This window comes from Bos javanicus, chromosome X (genome assembly GCF_032452875.1).
Source record: "Bos javanicus breed banteng chromosome X, ARS-OSU_banteng_1.0, whole genome shotgun sequence".
Classification (NCBI taxonomy): domain Eukaryota; kingdom Metazoa; phylum Chordata; class Mammalia; order Artiodactyla; family Bovidae; genus Bos; species Bos javanicus.
In genome coordinates, this window is record NC_083897.1 from 51,782,777 (window position 1) to 51,801,742 (window position 18,966).

Here is an 18,966-nt window from a genome sequence, read left to right on the forward strand (position 1 = left end):
AGATATATTTCAGAGCAATTTTGGTGATGAAATAAATTGGTTTCCAGACATTCTTTTCCTTAAATTGGTTTTAGATTAGCTCCTCCAACGGAAAAGACATCACTGTGTGAAGACCACGTGCTTTTACATCCCGCGCTTTTTGCCCTTTGCCCTTGACCACTGTCGCTTCCCCTCCAAAGGGAGGTTGGTTACGCCAAGCCGTGGGGGGAAGGGAGGGGGTGGCCCGCGGGTCTGAAGCGTTCCTATTGGTGGAGAGAAGGAGCGAGAAAGAGGCTTGAACCGAAGCAAGGAAAAGAGGGGCTAAGGGGCAGGGCTAAGCGGGAGGCGGGGCAAGAGGAGCTTAACAGGAATGAGGCGCAAGAGCAATTGGTGGCGCCTCGCTGCGATGGCGGCGGCGCCGAACGCTGTCACACAGCTGGCAGCGGAGTCTTCCCCTCAGGAAGCTACCGTCTCTGTCGCCTCCTCCTCCTCCACCGCCACCGCCTGCGCGGCGGCGGCGGCGGCGGCGGCAGCGGCAGCGATTGTGCCTGCCTCCTCCGCCACCTCCACGTCTGCCTGCCCGCCTGCCGGTGACTGTGGCGGCGGCGGCGGCGGCGGCTTTGGCGGCTCCACTATGGCGGCGGCGGGGAGGGGGGGCAGTAGTTTTAAAGTAGACACCCGCCCTTGCCTGAGAGAAGGTGAGTTCCCGTCCCGGGGTGTGGGGGAGGCCCCATCTCCTTTGCTGCCTCTCTTCTGCCTGTCCCAGAGCGGACTGGGCGCGGTTCGCCACCGCCCCACCCCCCACCTGCTGTGGCGCAGTAAAGGCCAAGCTCGCCCCGCCCCGCCCCGCCGTTGTATCCCCGAGTGTGCCAGAGGGATGAAGCAGAGAGGGGCTTCCCTACCTCCTTCTGCCCGAAAAGGATGGGGCCCCCCCAGGAAAAGGAACTGCAGGTACTCACAAGCCAGGAGTTCGAACGGAAGGAAAAAAAAAAACAACACTTAATTTCTCTCCCAGCCAGGGCGCTTTAGTGTGCTCTCTCTAGGAATCCGAGGTGTGATTTGGTGAAAGGAGAGAGAGCAAGGTAGAAAAGTGCGCTGGAACTAGAAGGTCAGGGAAAGGGAAGTGGGACTGACGGCGAGAGGGGCAAGAGATGAGAGAGAAACAGCCAAAGAAACGAGAGGGAGGAAATTTCCCTTGGGGAAATTCAGCATCCTTCAGTGTAGAAACTTAGAGTAGTGTATTTAAGGAGAGCCGGGATTAGACATTTGGGGAGGTTAGAGTGTATGTTGAGCTTTAAAGTAGGATCGGTTGGATTTTAGAGTCGTAGGGTCTGGTGGAGGGGGTTGTACCAAGGAAAGAAAAGTGGCAGAGGTACAGATTTCAGAATTTTCTTTGGCTATTTGAGGGTGTAACCTTCTAAAGCAAGGTTTTCATGCCCATCTTTAAGGTGGTTTTGGCTTTAATAAATAATGTACATACCAACACACATTACTCCTAACATATTTCGCGACTATTTCAGCTGAAGTGGTATTTAGATCACACAAAGTACTATATATTTGTGAACAGCCTACTAATAGCAAACTGTAAAATTTGCCATTGAAATGTGTTTTAAAGCAATTTTGGAAATGCTTCTTATCTGGGTGAGACTGAGTCCACCGCAGAAAATCTCTGTAAAGCATTTTGCCATCGTAAATTTCATTATTAATTTCCAGTATATTCTGTGTTACCCTATGCTGCTAATTTGCCTCCAAAGTGAAAGATCGTGGACCCCAAAATAGAGTAAAATAATCAAAGTTACTTTTTCCTAGAAGTAGAAATAAAAGTATTCCATAAAAATAGTTTTCACATTCTTAAATGGTGTATCCCGTAACCTATGACATCTTTCAGTTTGGAGGAATGGCAAAGCAGAAGAAAATCCCTTACAATGTTTGTCATAGGCACATTACATAAATGGCACTTACTAAATATAGAAGTTAGAAATACACTATACATGATGTTTTTTAAATTTATGATCTCTTTTACTGAAGGCAGCTTTTGAAAGACTTATTTAGTGTCTTCAGTCATCCTGGACTTAAACACAATTGCTCAGGGATGAAAAGTATGAAACCTCCTGGAATTTTTGTTTTTATACCAAAATTTCTGTCTATAACCAACACAAAGGAGAGAACAGTTTTTCAGGAGTCAAGATCACAGTTCAGTTTGACTCATGGCCTTTTCACAGTAAGGTTTAGGACCAGCATCTTATGGAAAAGATGGCTTTTTGCCTGGCTCTGTGACTGACTTGGTTGCAGTATCTTTAAATATATGCAGGTATTAATGACTTTAAGAGTTACAAATTAAGAAAGTAGTGGCAATACCCTGTCTATACTACTTCTAGCTGGTAAAAATGAGGAGAGCCCTAAAATAGGAGTCTGCTGAATCTAGGTTCTGGTGTTAGTTTATCTGCTAGATTTTTCTGACCCTGAACAGATCTCAAGCTTCCTGGATTTGGGTCTTGACATTTATGAAATACAGGTATTGAACTAGCCAAACTCTAGATCAATTTCAGATCTGAAAGTATGAACCGTGGTTTTGCAGTTCTGCATTGATATTCTTTCAATAGCATTTCCATGGCTGTGCACTAGAACAGTGGTTCATAAACTATAGAAACCTTGACCAAGATTTATGACCTGACATTCAGTGAGTAATACAGTCTTTGTTGTTAGTGTTGATACAGTTTACTAGGATATGAGAAACCAAATATAATTGCTACCTAAAAATTATGTCTTACCATTTCATTTGGGGTAAATATCCTTCATTAACTGTTCAGTCCAAACCAAAACTCCTGACTTTTCACTTAACAAATGAGACATAGTTGATACAGTACACTGTCCAAAATGCTATTTAGATATCAAGTTATTTTTGTTTAGATATTTATAGAGGCCATAAATTGTCACCAGTTACGATAGTGGATAAAGGAGAGGAGAGAAAAATGTTTTTTGGTGGTGTGCCAATATCTTTTGCTTGTTTTGTTTTTTAAGTCCTAGTTTAAAGATGACTAACAAGTGGCAAAGAATTGTCAAGATTCAGATTGACTTAGCAGCAGCAGATTATTACAAATCCACTACAGATAGGACTATTAAAAGTTGTTTGATAAAACATTTGCTGATCCATTTTCAACTATAGTCAATACTCCTGAGGCTTTCATCTGTCTTGGGGTTGGTAATGAGCAAATGTCAGTGGAGATTAGAAATTGCTAAGCAGGGAAGATTAGAAGCTTTTAAAGGCTCCAAGTGGGAAATTGGACCATCAGCTTAAAAACAAATCAACAAATAAATGCCATGTGAACACGTATGAAAAAACACATACAAAGAAACAAATTCATGGAGAGGGGCAAGTCATGAGATTTTCTAGGACCTTTCATATTTCATTCAGTGAAGTTTTTTCAAAAATGTATAATGGCTCAAAACTGAGTTTTCATCCAGTATTGATGTTACCATATGATCATAGTAAAAATCTAAACGAAAATAAACAGAAACCCTCTTGTTTATTTCCCTCTTCCTTTTAAGAAAAAGAAATTATTAAATAGATTCTGTTTTAAATTGGAGGACATCCTGGCATTTTACTTAATGATCTGTTTGCATAGCAATTACCTAACAAGGCTTTCCTTTGTCTTAATGTTCTTAAGTAAAGTTTCAAGGCCAGCAAGAGAAAACCTAGTTAACAGCCTTTTTTTCATTTATTCAGGAATAATTTATTGAATGCCGTGTGTGTGTGTGTGTGTGTGTGTGTGTGTGTGCGTGCGTGCGTGCATGCCTGCACCAAACGCTTGGCTCAGTGCCCAGAATATACAGGCAAACTAGACGTAGCTATATTATAGAGCTCTAGACGTAGCTATATTATAGAGCTCAATAGTAGTGCTTGATAGTAAAATTATAAAGTAAAAATAAAATAGTTGGGGAAAAGACAGTTTTAAGTGTAACTAGTCAGACTTCTAAGCTGTCAAGACTGTGCCATTGTTCATTGTAAATCTGTACTTTGCCCACATTGTCTCAAATATTATAGGCACACTAAAGCAAATCATATGATACATCTAATGTTAGTACTAAGGAAGAATAATTAGCCAACTGTTAGAATTAATTTTTAATTCTCTGCTTTTGGCAGGGTGGGGATATCTGGAGAGAGGTTAATGACCATTTCTAAGTTTGCGATCCTCTGCTTTATTGAGTATCAGTATGTGAAAATATTGACTAAGCATCTAGATTCATAAACATCTATTAAGATTATATTCATCATATATATCTGTTAGGATATGAACTTTGATTCTTTTCCACCTGAAAGCAGTCTTGCAGATCCATTCACATTTACTAACCTGTTGGAATGAGGGACATGGTGACTTTCTGATACAATGTAGTTCTCATGGATCAAGTAAATTAATGAATTTAGACAGGACTTGAATTCAGTTTCTAACTTCATAAGCATGACTGCTGAGCTCGCTAGCCACAGAGTGCTTATGATTTTGAAGGTCAAGAATTTAGTTTCAATATTCAATAAATATTAAACATATAACAAGTACTCCCAATTATTTTGTTAATTCCATTACATTTTATAATCGTTAATATGCCCTGAGAAAGCCTTCATTGTTTTTTTTATTGTGATAATCTGTGTAAATAAAACTTGCCAAATGTATAGGTCAGGTACTAATTTTATAATCTGAGAAAGTAAAGGTACTAGATAGCATTATAGCTATGAGTGTTCATAATGCTGACAGGTACAGATCTGCATTTCTGGCACAATTAATCTATATCTGAAAACTCCTTAAATGAAGTGTGCCCTTTAGGGAAATAAAGAGTTAAAACTCCTTGGCAAGGTTAACATCAGTTCCCTAGTGTCCTACAACTTAGTGTTGAGCTCTGCTCATTCTTTCCTAAGATAATGATGGTATTTAAAGATTGCAAAGGTCAAGTCAGCTATTTCTTAAAAATACATTTTAATCAAGAATGTTTGAGAAAGATTATTTCTAAAGGTACAGTCATGGAGACTATAGCGCATATACTTCTGGTAGAATTAAAATGTTTACTTCTTAGCTTTCTTAATGGCTCCTGATTTAAAATCTGTAACTTAAGAATGAGATATATGTTCATAGTATTGCAGCCAACCCTTTTGAGATTTGCTGCATTCTTTTTTTTTTTTATTTATTTTTAAATTTGCTGCATTCTTGCCCCTATTAAAATAGAACATGTAAGGCATTCTTTACAATGCTTTTTTTTTTGGCATCAAGATCAATTGGACTATGAAATTCTTACTTCAGCAAAGCATTAAAACAGTTAGTAGCTAGTTCTTACCATAAATATCTGATAAATTGTCTTGAGAAAATTTGATGTTGTGTACAACTAAGTCTATTGTCATGTAACAAATGCAAGTAAGATTCATTTTAGTAAATATAGCCAATTATAAATTAGAGTCACATAATTTGAATAAGCATAAACTTCATATCACATTGTGGTGGTGGTCAGTTGCTAAGCCCTGTCTGACTCTGTGACCCCATGGACTGCAGCACGACAGGCTTCCCTGTCCTTCAGTGTCTTCCAGAGTTTGCTCAAATTCACGTCCATTGAGTCAGTTGTGCCATCCAACCAGCTCATCCTCTGCTGCCCCCCTTTCCTCCTGCCCTCAATTTTTCCCCAAATTAGGTTCTTTTCCAATGAATTAGCTCTTGGCATCAGGTGGCCGAAGTATTGGAGCTTCAGCTTCAGCATCATCCTTCCAAAGAATATTCAGGGTTGATTTCCTTTAGGATTAACTGGTTTGATCTCCTTGCTGTCCAAAGGACTCTCAAGAGTGTTCTCCAGCACCACAGTTTGAAAGCATCAATTCTTTGCTGCTCAGCCTTCTTTATGGTCCAGCTGTCACATCCATACATGACTACTGGAAAAACCTTTGTCAGCAGACCTTTGTTACTATGGGCTTTGGTGAGCAAAGTGATATCTCTGCTTTTTAATATGCTATCTAGGTTCATCATCAGAGAAGGCAATGGCACCCCACTCCAGTACTCTTGCCTGGAAAATCCCATGGACAGAGGAGCCTGGTAGGCTGCAGTCCATGGGGTCGCTAAGAGTCGGAAACGACTGAGCAACTTCACTTTGACTTTTCACTTTCGTGCATTGGAAAAGGAAGTGGCAGCCCACTCCAGTGTTCTTGCCTGGAGAATCCCAGGGACAGGGGAGCCTGCTGGGCTGCTGTCTATGAGATTACACAGAGTCGGACACAACTGAAGTGACTTAGCAGCAGCAGCAGCAGGTTCATCATAGCTTTTCTTCCAGGAAGCAAGCATGGTTTAATTTCGTGGCTGCAGTCACCATCCACAGTGCTTCTGGAGCCCAGGAAGATAAAATCTGTCAGTTTCCACTTTTCTCCCATCTATTTGCCATGAAGTGATGAGATTAGATGTCATGATCTTAGTTTTTTGGATGTTCTTTTAAGCCAGCTTTTTCACTCTCCTCTTTCACCCTCATCACCAAAGAAAATTTAATTGGAGCGAACAAAGTTTTTCTTACCTAGAACTAAAGACATGTGATGATCTTCTGGTTCTTTTCCTCAGAGATCTTGCAAGGTTTTTAATTCCATTAGAGAGAATGAACCAAATTATAAGCACAGATTTCATTATTCTTTTCTGATTCAAGCCATATATGTTATTCTTTTGTCACAAAAAAAAAAAATCTATTTCATCCTAAATTGTCTGGTGTTGTCTAATAGTACTAGAAGGAAATTTCAAGTATGATCATTTGGATTTCACACTCAGTTGCATTTTGTATACATGAACTTTAGCATAATATTGCAGCTATTTGGAGTAGACACAATCCAACAAAGTCCCTTTAAAAATGAGTTTCTGGCAAATGAATCCTCTTTGCTTTTTTTTTCCCCAAAGGCAGATATTCTGGTACAATCTAAATTGCATATATTTGTGTCAACACAGGGAATTTTAGTAATGCTCAAGTCCATGGTCCAAATGCACCTGTATCTAGAATCATATCTTTAAAATATTAACTTCTCCAGTCCTTTATTTCCTATAATCTTCCTGGGCCTTAGTTTCATTATTTTGAAATGAGGACATTAGACTAAATCAGTTATAAACTAGAGATAATTTTGCCCCACAAGGGACGTGTGGCAATATCTGGAGATATTTTTGGTTGTGACAACTGAGGAGTGCTACCAAATTCTATTATAGTTAGTAAAGGCCAGAAAAGAAAGAAAGAAAGTGAAGTCACTCAGTCGTGTCTGACTCTTTGCAACCCTGTGGACTGTAGCCTACCAGACTCCTCTGTCCATGGGATTCTCCAGGCAAGAATACTGGAGTGGGTTGCCATTTCCTTCTCCAGAGTAGAGGCCAGGGATGCTGCTAAATATCCTACAATGCATAGAACAGCCTCTCACAACAATGAATTATCTGGCCCAAAGTGAAAATAGTGCCAAGATTGAGAAACTCTAGACTAGATTATTTCTCAAATTACTCTGATCTGAAATAAAACAATTATATATAATATTAAGTAAAAGGTTCAAAGCTCCTGGAATAGTAAACAAGCATACTTTGAGTGCCTTTGTGTATTAAACATTTAAAAATTTTTTATTTTATTTCATATTCATCACATCCTGAGAGAGGTAATGTATTTTCTAGATGAAAAAACTGGCTCAGAGTGACAAAATAATTTTCTCAAGTTTATATAGTTATGGGTAGAGATAGGATTTGAATCTGTTTGACCAACTCAAAAGCTGCTTTTTTTTTTTTTTTTTTTTACTACTACCCAGTGCTCTACTACTTACTGTTTTACTACTACCTAGTACTGTAGGTCATGGTTTTCTCTCCCATTCCAAGTTATTATGAAAGTTTTATTTGCTCAAGTCATGTAAACATTCCTTGTAGGAAGGAAGTAAAGAGATTAAGCACATTCATTAATAGAAAATTGGTTGATTCATTCTGTAACCAAAGGCTACAACTATACATAAATATAATCAAATTGTAAGAGCATCAAATACATGAACTCTTTTTTATAAGATCCCATTTATAATTTGTCACAAAATCACTCTTTCATTTAAAATAGCCTTGATAAATGTTATTCAGTAGAAGATCATTTGGGTCAAGAATCTGCCTGCAGTGCAGAAAACCCAGATTCAGTCCCTGGGTCGGGAATATCCCCTGGAGAAGAGAATGGGAACCCACTCCAGTATTTTTGCCTGGAGAACCCCATGGACAGAGGAACCTGGCAGGCTTCAGTCCATGAGGTCACAAAGAGTCAGACACGACTGAGCAACTAACACTACACTACACTTGTGGCCCTAATGGTAAAGAACCCATCTGCCAATGCAGAAGACATAAGAGACGTGGGTTCAATCCCTGGATCAGGAAGATTCCCCTGGAGGAGGGCCTGGCAATCCACTCTACTATTCTTATCTGGAGAATCCCATGGACAGAGGAGCCTGGCAGGCTACAGTCCATAGGGTCACAAAGAGTTGGACACGACTGAAGCGACTTAGCATGCAGGCACACTACTGCTAGCAAAACAAAGGTTTATTACTTGTTCATGCAGTTTCTTGAGTGACAAGTTGGCTCTGCAGGTTGTCAACTGCCTTTCATGCCATAGTTCAGGGAGAAGAAGGGTGCTTCGAATTTTTTTCAATATTTTATTTTTATTGTCATATGCATAATATAAAGGTTTCCATTTTGAGCATTTTCAAGTGTGCAATTCAGTGACATTCATGTTTTTATGCCACCTGCACCACTATCCATGTCCAGAACTTTTTCATTGCTCCAAACTGAAACTTTTGTTACATGACTATATTTCTACACTCTATAGAACTTGCTGATTCTGGAAAAAACAGATATTTAAAAGTTACTCTTAATCTTTTCCATATCCTATGAGTTTAAGCTCTCACTCCATTATCAGACTTAGGTTCTCTTCCCATATTGAACCTAGTTTTTGACAGTACTTCTTTATGACCCATTGCTTTTGTTTTATGTTAAAACACAAAGAAATGGTATCAGCATCAGAAATTCCTGTATGCTTCAAAGACACTATATCCCAGTCCATATTTGAGAGTATACCAGTGTATCATTAAGATCTCACTACCAATCTGCCCTAAGGTGTGCTTTGATTCAGAGTATAAATCTTACAAAGCTATGGTTTTCCAGTAGTCATGTATGGATGTGAGAGTTGGACTATAAAGAAAGCTGAGTACTGAAGAATTGATGCTTTTGAAATGTGGTGTTGGAGAAGGCTCTTGAGAGTCCCTTGGACAGCCAGGGGAGCAAACTATTCAATCCTAAAAGAAATCAACCCTGAATATTCATTGGAAGGACTGATGCTGAAGCTGAAGCTCCAATACTTCGGCCACCTGATGCGAAGAACTGACTCCTTGGAAAAGACCCTGATACTGGGAAAGATTGAAGGCAGGAGGAGAAGGGGATGATAGAGGATGAGGTGGTTGGATGGCATCACTGACTCGATGGACATGAGTTTGAGCAGGCTCCAGGAGTTGGTAATGGATAGGGAAGCCTGGTATGCTGCAGTCCATGGGGTTGCAAAGAGTCGGACATGACTGAGCGACTGAACTGATGCATATTTTTTCCAGGATTATGATAGCAGGCAAAATATGTCAAGGAATGAAGAACATCTCAGAAGTGCTATGTTAGAAGTATTAAAGCAGTATACTTAAGATTAACTGGGAGATGTTTACTGTCTATGTTTAAAGCATCTTATTTGCTGCATACAAAAGATGAAATCTCATTTCACAGCATTCAGTATTTTTCATTTGATTTTCTAATATGTAATCTATTTATATACATTTTAATCTTTGCTCTCCAACCAAATTAGATTGAAAGATGCAGGACCATCTCCCATGAATTTGGTGTATTCTTTGTAACTGAAAACTGAGCCACTGATACCTAAATTATAACTAAAATAATACTTCAGTTTGCTAAGAAGATGTTTTCTTTCTGACATTAGCTATAATGACTAAAACCTTATACTCAGAAATATGTGTGTATTGCCAAGAAATACTTGAGAAAGAATCAGCTTTTGGGTTAGGACATAGACAAGGAGATGCTAATAATGGAGGATTAGGGGAAGAAATACTGGGACCTTTTGAAGTTTTAGACCCGTAAAGTGTGTATGAACTGAATAGCTGCTTAATACTTCAAATCATCTTTTTTGCTTTCCTGATAGGCTTATCATTTGGAAAAAGCTAAGATATTTGGGTCCGTCTGTAAGTACCCAACAAAATTTTGCTTCTGTATGTATTCTAAAATACAGTCTTTTCCCTTGACCATCAACCCATGATATAGTCAAGTACAAAAGAAACTACAGAAATGGTAACCTGATACATGATATGTCTGTGATATGTTCTTAGTTATATGGCTAGTTAGTTGCAGGGTAAAGTCTGTAATACAGTCTCCCTCTAGAAAGAGTGCTTTTCACAATCTTATTGCTTTTGGAATTAAAAATTGATATAAGCCCATATTTTAGCAATCAACCAACAAAAATACATTTGTTTCCTATTCTAACCAGTTTAAAAAAGACATGGTGAGAGTATAATGAAGAAAATAAAAGAGAGGAAGATACAAATCTCCAAGTTTCTTCAGCTATACCTTGGTCCTGCTTCCTATCAGAACCACCTCTTGAAGTCTAGTTCTTTGAGAGAACACTTCAGTTCCTGGCATGTAGTGATTGTTCAGTAAACATTAGTTCCTCTCTCAGCCATCTTCCTCACAGCCAACGTCATTTGCTCACCTTACCCCTACCCCTAATTTAACATCTGCTTCCTGAAGCTGGCCTTCCCCCTGAAAAACATCTGTACTATCACCAGTTTTCTCTCCTATTTTCAGAGCTGGCTATAGGCCATTTTTTTCTGGATGTCCCAAAATCATGTCTCAAGGAGTGGGGATCAGGGTAAAGTAGGGCCTAAAGGAATATTTATTTAGCATCCTGTGTGAATCAAACATATGTTTCTTATATATGCCAAACCTAGAGAGGAAGTTTCTCATTCAAGACTTTGGTCTTTTTAAGAGCCAGCTCTCAGGGAAATCTTGGGCAGACTTAGGTTTGAATCCTGACTCTGACACTTACTAGCTGTGTGACTTTGTGACAATTGCTTGACTTCTCCAAGCCTCACATAGCACCTTTAGAAAGTAGATATCATTACATTCATGTCAAATTTAGGGGAAATGCAGCTTGAGGAGAATTGGTAGTATGGCATGACCTCTGAAAAACAATACCCCATCATTTGTAATTGCCCTCAGTAAAAAGCCACCTTCCACAATCCTCCTGAGATAAATCTGAATGTATATGGGATCTGTTTGGGGGTCCAGAAAAAATCCTATCTATATAACTATGTCCTGGAGGTACAGAGGTTATTCACTTTCAGGTGGAAAAGAAGTTTGTAATTTAGTAAAAAATTAGCATGAGTTAACAGTATGATGTGACCACCCAAAGATGGCAAAGCAATCTTAGGCTGCATTACTAGAAGAAATATTCAAAATAGGGAGCAGAATATACTTAATATTAGTGAATTGTACACTGAAGAATGGTTAAGGTGGTAAAATTTATGTTATATGGGTTTTTTGTTACCACAGTTTAAAAGATTAAGGTGATTTCATTAGTTTGTTCTGATCGTGACCCCCATTAGGGTGATGTGTTTGTGTTACACTTTATGAATGACATGGATTTAGGCAAACTAGTTAGAGATTTACAAATCATGCTGCATGACAGAACTGGAATCAGCTCACAAATAGGCTCAAGAGGAAGGGAAGGAATAAAGATGTAATGGTTCTCTAAAAATATTTAAGAGCACATGTATACCTGTGGTGGATTCATTTCTATATTTGGCAAAACTAATACAATTATGTAAAGTTTGGAAATAAAATAAAATTAAAAAAAATATTTAAGAAGAAAGTGTATGCTTACAATGACTTAAAGGAATAGAACTAGAACTACTGGAAACTCTAAGATAGTGATTCTCAAAGTGTGGTCCCCAGACCAGCAGCATCAGCATCACTAGGGAACTTTTTAAAAATGTACATTCTTGGGGGCCCTATCCTGGGAATATGGAATCAGAAATCCTAGAATGGGGTCCAACAATCTCTTTAAACAAGCTTTCCAGGTAATTCTGATGCATACTAAAGTTTGAGAACCCCTACTGTAGGAAAACAGATTGCAGTTCAACTGAAAAAAGAAGTAAAAATTTGGCTGCTAAAGAAGATAGCAGTGATTCTCAACCTTCACTGTGCAACAGAGTCACACACAAAGCTTTGAAAAAACAAAACTATGGCCGGGAACCACTCCCAGAGATTTGAGTTAATTGGTCTGGGATGGAGCCTGGGCATTAGTATGTTCTGATAACAAGCAAGGTGATTATAATGTGCAGCCTGGGTTGAGACTACCTTGGTGGAAGACTCAACAAGGATCACTAGGTTGGCTGTTTAAAGATACTACTTAGGGATCCTATTTACAAACACAGATTCTTGGTCCTCAATCCTGGAGATTTAAATAGATTTGAAGTAGTGCCAAAGACTATTTTCTTTTTATTTCCTCCCTCCTTCCTTCCTTCATTAAAAAAAATCTCTTCATGTTACACTAAAGCTCTGTTAGCTTGATAAGTATCATTCTAGATGACAAACCTTTGTATAAATCATCTTATTTACGAAAAAGATATTGTACAGTCATTATGGGTAAGGATCTGAGCCTGTCCTCTCGAGCGTGGTTGACCATGAGAATGACTTGTGGGTGGATGGGACCACCCACAAAGAGGTTTATTTTGATTCAGCATGTTTGATTTTGAAGCTGTGCCTGTGAATTTGATGTGAAACCTTGATTCAGAATGATTCTTACCTGAAGGTTTGTTTCTGAAATTTTGAATGTAGATTTAATCATCTTTGAATTAGGAAAGTGTGCTATTTAAGTACACCTTTTAAGTACACTCCAATATGCAACATCACTCTGATGTCTTCTTTTTGAATTTTAGATTTTTGTGTGTTTTAATTTTTGATTCACTAAAGTTAACATATTCATTATATTATACCCAAAAGGAGAACTTGCTTTTGACAAGTAATTTTAGATGAATGAATTGGATAAAAGGTCAGAGGTCTACATCCTGCATCAGCAACAGCATTGCTTAAGCTTAAATGCAATAGATCTAAAGGTTTATCATATTCATGGCAAGTTTTAAGCTCAGGCTATAATATCCTTTAGTTTCCATAGATATGGGTGGCTCTAGTGGTAAAAAACACACCTGCCAATGCAGGAGACATAAGAGAAGCAGGTTTGATTCCTGGGTCGGGAAGATCCCCTGGAGAACATGGCAACCCACATCAGTACTCTTGCCTGGAGAATCCAATGAACAGAAGAGCCTGGCAGACTACAGTCCAGTTCAGTTCAATTCAGTTGCTCAGTTGTGTCCGACTCTGCAACCCCATGGACTACAGAACGCCAGGCTTCCCTGTCCATCAACAAACTCCCAGAGCATGCTCAAACTCAGGTCCATCGAGTTGGTGATGCCATCCAACCATCTCATTCTCTGCCATCCCCTTCTCCTCCTGCCTTCAGTCTTTCCCAGCATCAGGGTCTTTTCCAAGGAGTCAGTTCTTTGCATCAGGTGGCCAAAGTATTGGAGCTTCAGCATCAGTCCTTCCAATGAATATTCAGGGCTGATTTCCTTTAGGGTTGACTGGCTTGATCTTGCAGCCCAAGGGACTCTCAAGAGTCTTCTCCAACACCACAGTTCAAAAACATCGATTTGGCACTCAGCTTTCTTTATAGTCCAACTCTCACATCCATACATGACTACTGGAAAAAACATAGCTTTGACTAGACAGACCTTTGTTGGCAAATAATGTCTCTGCTTTTCAATATGCTGTCTAGGTTGGTCATAGCTTTTCTTCCAAGAACAAGTGTCTTTTAATTTCGTGGTTGCAGCCCCCATCTGCAGTGATTTTGGAGCCCCCCCAAAATAAAGTCTGTCACTGTTTCCATTGTTTCCCCATCTATTTGTCATGAAGTGATAGGACCAGATGCCATGATCTTAGTTTTCTGAATGTTGAGTTTTAAGCCAACTTTTTCACTCTCCTCTTTCACTTTGATCAAGAGGCTCTTTAGTTCTTCTTCACTTTCTGCCATAAGGATGATGTCATCTGAGTATCTGAGGTTACTGATATTTCTCCCGGCAATCTTGATTCCAGCTTGTTCTTCATCCAGCCCAGCGTTTCTCATGATGTACACTGCATATAAGTTAAATAAGCACAGAGACAATATACAGCCTTGATGTACTCCTTTTCCTATTTGGAACCAGTCTGTTGTTCCATGTCTGGTTCTAAGTGTTGCTTCTTGACCTGCACACATGTTTCCCAAGAGGCAGGTTAGGTGGTCTGGGATTCCCATCTCAAAGAATTTTCCACAGTTTTTTGTGATTCACACAGTGAAAGAAAGGATTTGGTGAAGTCAGAAAAGCCGAGGTAGATGTTTACTGGAACGCTCTTGCTTTTTCGATGATCCAGTGGATGTTGGCAATTTGATCTCTAGTTCCTCCGCCTTTTCTAAATCCAGCTTGAACATCTGGAAGTTCACGGTTCATGTACTGTTGAAGCCTCGCTTGGAATTTTGAGCATTACTTTGCTAGCCTGTGAGATGAGTGCAATTGTGTGATAGTTTGAGCATTCTTTGGCATTGCCTTTCTTTGGGATTGGAATGAACACTGACCTTTTCCAGTCCTGTGGCCACTGCTGAGTTTTCCAAATTTACTGGCATATTGAGTGCAGCACTTTCATAGCATCATCTTTTAGGATTTGAAATAGCTCAACTGGAATTCCATCACCTCCACTAGCTTTGTTCATAGTGATGCTTCCTAAGGCCCACTGGACTTCGCATTTCAGGATGTCTGGCTCTATGTGAGTGATCACACCATCGTAGTTATCTGGATCATGAAGATCTTTTTTGTATAGTTCTTCTGTGTATTCTTGCCACCTCTTCTTAATATCTTCTGCTTCTGTTAGGTCCATACCATTTCTGTCCTTTATTGTGCCCATCTTTGCATGAAATGTTCCCTTGGTGTCTCAAATTTTCTTGAAGAGATCTCTAGTCTTCCCCATTCTATTGTCTTCCTCTATTTCTTTGCATTGATTACTGAGAAAGGCTTTCTTATCTCTCCTTGCTAACTTTGGAACTCTGCATTCAGCTGTATATATCTTTCCTTTTCTCCTTGCTTTTTGCTTCTCTTCTTTTCAGAGCTGTTTGCAAGGCCTGCTTAGACAACCATTTTGCCTGTTTGCATTTCTTTTTCTTGGGGATGGTCTTGATCATTGCCTCCTATACAATGTCATGAACCTCCATCCATAGTTCTTCAGGCACTCTATCAGAGCTAATCCCTTGAATCTGTCACTTTCACTATGTAATTGTAAGGGATTTGATTTAGGTCATACCTGAATGGTCTAGTGGTTTTCCCTACTTTCTTCAATTTAAGTCTGAATTTGGCAATAAAGAGTGCATGATCTGAGCCACAGTCAACTCCCAGTCTTGTTTTTGCTGACTGTATAGAGCTTCTCCATCTTTGGCTGCAAAGAATATAATCAATCTGATTTTGGTATCGACCATCTGGTGATGTCCATGTGTAGAGTCTTCTCTTGTGTTGTTGGAAGAGGGCATTTGCTATGACCAGTGTATTCTCTTGGCAAAACTATTGGGCTTTGCCCTGCTTCATTTTGTACTCCAAGGCCAAATTTGCCTGTTACTCCAAGTATCTCTTGAGTTCTTACTTTTGCATTCCAGTCCCCTATAATGAAAAGGACATCTCTTTGGGGTATTAGTTCTAGAAGATCTTGTAGGTCTTCATAGAACTGTTCAGCTTCAGCTTCTTCAGCATTACTGGTTAAGGCATAGACTTGGATTACTGTGATATTGGATGGTTTGCCTTGGAAACGAGCAGAGATCATTCTGCCATTTTTGAGATTGTACCTAAGAACTGCATTTTGGACTCCTTTGTTGACTGTGATGGATACTCCATTTCTTTTAAGGGATTTTTGCCCACAGTAGTAGATATAATGGTCATCTGAGTTAAATTCACCAATACCAGTCCATTTTAGTTCACTGATTCCTAAAATGTCAATGTTCTCTCTTGCCATCTCCTGTATGACCAGTTCCAGTTTACCTCGATTCATGGACCTAACATTCCAGGTTCCTATGCAATATTGTTCTTTACAGTATCAGACTTTACTTCCATAACCAGTCACATCCACAACTGGGCATTGTTTTTGCTTTGACTCCATCTTTCTGGAGTTATTTCTCCACTCTCCTCCAGTAACATATTGGACACCTACCAACCTCGGGAGTTTATCTTTCAGTGTCATATCTTTTTGCTTTTTCATACTGTTCATGGGGTTCTCAAGTCAAGAATACTGAAGTAGTTTGCCATTCCCTTCTCCAGTAGACCACATTTTATCAGAACTCTCCACCATGATCCGTCCATCATGGGTGGCCTACATGGGATGGCTCATGGTTTCATTGAGTTAGACAAGGCTGTGGCTACAGTCCATGGGGTCGCAAAGAGTCATGCATGACTTAGCTTACATGCATCTCTTATATTCGCTTCTTCCTTTCTATGCCTACTGCCCACTTCTGGTTTAACTTCATGACCTTTTTCCTGTTGCCTGTGCCTTTTTCCTAACTCATAGCCCTATTTTAAGTCACTTCTTTACACTTGTTGAATGCAGAATTAAGTCTAAATGCCTTAATGAAGCCATTTATGAGTTAGCCTCATTCCAAGCTTTCAATTATTGTCCTTCATATCCTTGTTGTTGTTCAGTTGCTCAGTTGTATTTGACTCTTCACGATTCCATGGACTGCACATGCCAGGCTTCCCTATCCTTCACTGTCTCCCAGAGTTTGCTCAAACTTATGTCCATTGAGTTGGTGATGCCATCCAACCATTTCATCCTCTGCTGCACCCATCTCTTCCTGCCTTCAGTCTTTCCCCAAATCAGGATCTTTTCCAATGAGCCAGCTGTTCACATCAGGTGGCCAAAGTATTGGAGCTTCAGCTTCAGCATCAGTCCTTTCAATGAATATTCAGGGTTGATTTCCTTTAGGATTGACTAGTTTGTTCTCCTGACTGTCCAAGGGACTCTCAAGATTCTTCTCCAGCACAGAGTTCGAAAGCATCAATTCTTTGGCGCTCAGTGTACTTTATGGTCTGACTCTCACATCCATACATGACTACTGGAAAAACCATAGTTTGGACTGTATGGACCTTTGTTGGCAAAGTAATGTCTTTGCTTTTTATTTATTATTTTTTAATATAAATTTATTTATTTTAATTGGAGGCTAATTACTTTACAATATTGTATTGGTTTTCCCATACATCAACATGAATCTCTTGTGGCTCAGCTGGTTAAGAATCCACCTGCAATTTGGGAGAACTGGGCTCAATCCCTGGGCTTGGGAGATCCCCTGGAGAAGGGAAAGGCTACCCACTCTCAAGTATTCTGGCCTTGAGAATTCCATGGACTGTGTAGTTCATAGAATCGCAAAGAGTTGGACATGACTAAGTATCTCTGCTTTTTAATAAGCTGTCTAGATTTGTCATAGCTTTTCTTCCAAGGAGCCAGTGTCTTTTACTTCCATGGCTGCAGTCACCGTCCACAGTGATTTTGGAGCTCAAGAAAATAAAATCTGTCACTGTTTCCATTTTTCCCCATTTATTTGCCATGAAGTCATGGGACTATATGTCATGATCTTTGTTTTTTGAACGTTGAGTTTTAAGCCACTTTTTCAGTCTCCTCTTTCACTTTCATCACGAGACTCTTTAGTTCCTCTTTGTTTTCTGCCATTAGGATGGTGTCATCTGCATATCTGAGGTTATTAATATTTCTCCTGCCCATCTTGAATCCAGCTTGAGCTTCATCCAGCCCAAAATTTCACATCGTGTACTCTGCATATAAGTTAAGTAAGCAGGGTGACAAAATACAACCTTCAAGTACTCCTTTCCCTATTTGGAACCAGTCCATTGTTCCATGTCCAGTTCTAACTGTTGCTTCTTGACCTGCATACGGGTTTCACAGGAGGCAGGTAAGGTGGTCTGGTATGCCCTTCTCTTTCAGAATTTTCTACAATTTGTTGTGATCCACACAGTCAAAGTCTTTCAAGTAGTCAATGAAGCAGAAGCGGATTTTTTTCTGAAATTCCCTTCCTTTTTCTATGATCCAGTGGACGTTGGCCATATGATCTCTGGTTCCTCTGCTTTTTCTAAATCTAGCTTATACATCTGAAGTTTCTTGATTCATGTACTGTTGAAGCCTAGCTTGAAGGAGTTTGAGCATTACCTTGCTAGCATCTGAAATGAGCCCAGTTGTGCAGTAGTTTGAACATTCTTTGGCATTGACCTTCTTTGAGATTAGAATGAAAACTGACCTTTTCCAGTCCCGTAGCCACTGCTGAGTTTTCCAAATTTGCTGGCATATTGAATATTGCAATACTTTAGTAGCATAATCTTTTAGGATTTGAAACATCCTAAAATATTTCAAAGAATGTCCAAATTACCACACAGTTGCACTCATTTCACATGCTAGCAAGGTAATGCTCAAAATCCTTCAAGGTGGGCTTCAATAGTACATGAACTGGAACTTCCAGATATTCAAGCTGAATTTAGAAAGGCAGAGCAACCAGAGATCAAATTGCTAACATCTGTTGGATAATAGAAATAGCAAAGGGATTCCAGAAAAACATCTGCTTTATTGATTACATGAAAGCCTTTGACAATGTGGATCACAACAAACTGGAAAATCTGAAAGAGATGGGCATACCAGACCACCTTACCTGCCTTCTGAGAAACCAGTATGCAGGTCAAGAAGCAACAGTTAGAACCAGACATGAAAAAAGGACTGGTTCCAAAATGGGAAAGGAGTATGTCAAGGCTGTATTTTGTCACCATGCTTATTTAACTTATATGCAGAGTACATCATGTGAAATGCC

The 18,966-nt window shown here is 39.5% G+C and overlaps 1 protein-coding gene across 9 annotated transcripts in view; it reads left to right on the plus strand.

Annotated features, from left to right (window-relative positions):
* Positions 1–236: 236 nt before the first annotated feature.
* ZMAT1 (zinc finger matrin-type 1) overlaps positions 237–18,966 on the plus strand; it is a 42,414-nt gene continuing 23,684 nt past the window's right edge. For 2 of the 9 annotated variants that reach the window (XM_061409168.1, XM_061409170.1), the window contains exon 1: positions 238–677. In XM_061409168.1, coding sequence (XP_061265152.1) covers positions 350–677 — 328 coding nt within the window. In that variant the 5' untranslated portion in view covers positions 238–349. Of the gene's footprint in view, positions 931–18,966 lie in introns of all 9 variants that reach the window. The other 7 variants (XM_061409172.1, XM_061409173.1, XM_061409169.1 and 4 more) reach the window with 6 other exon arrangements.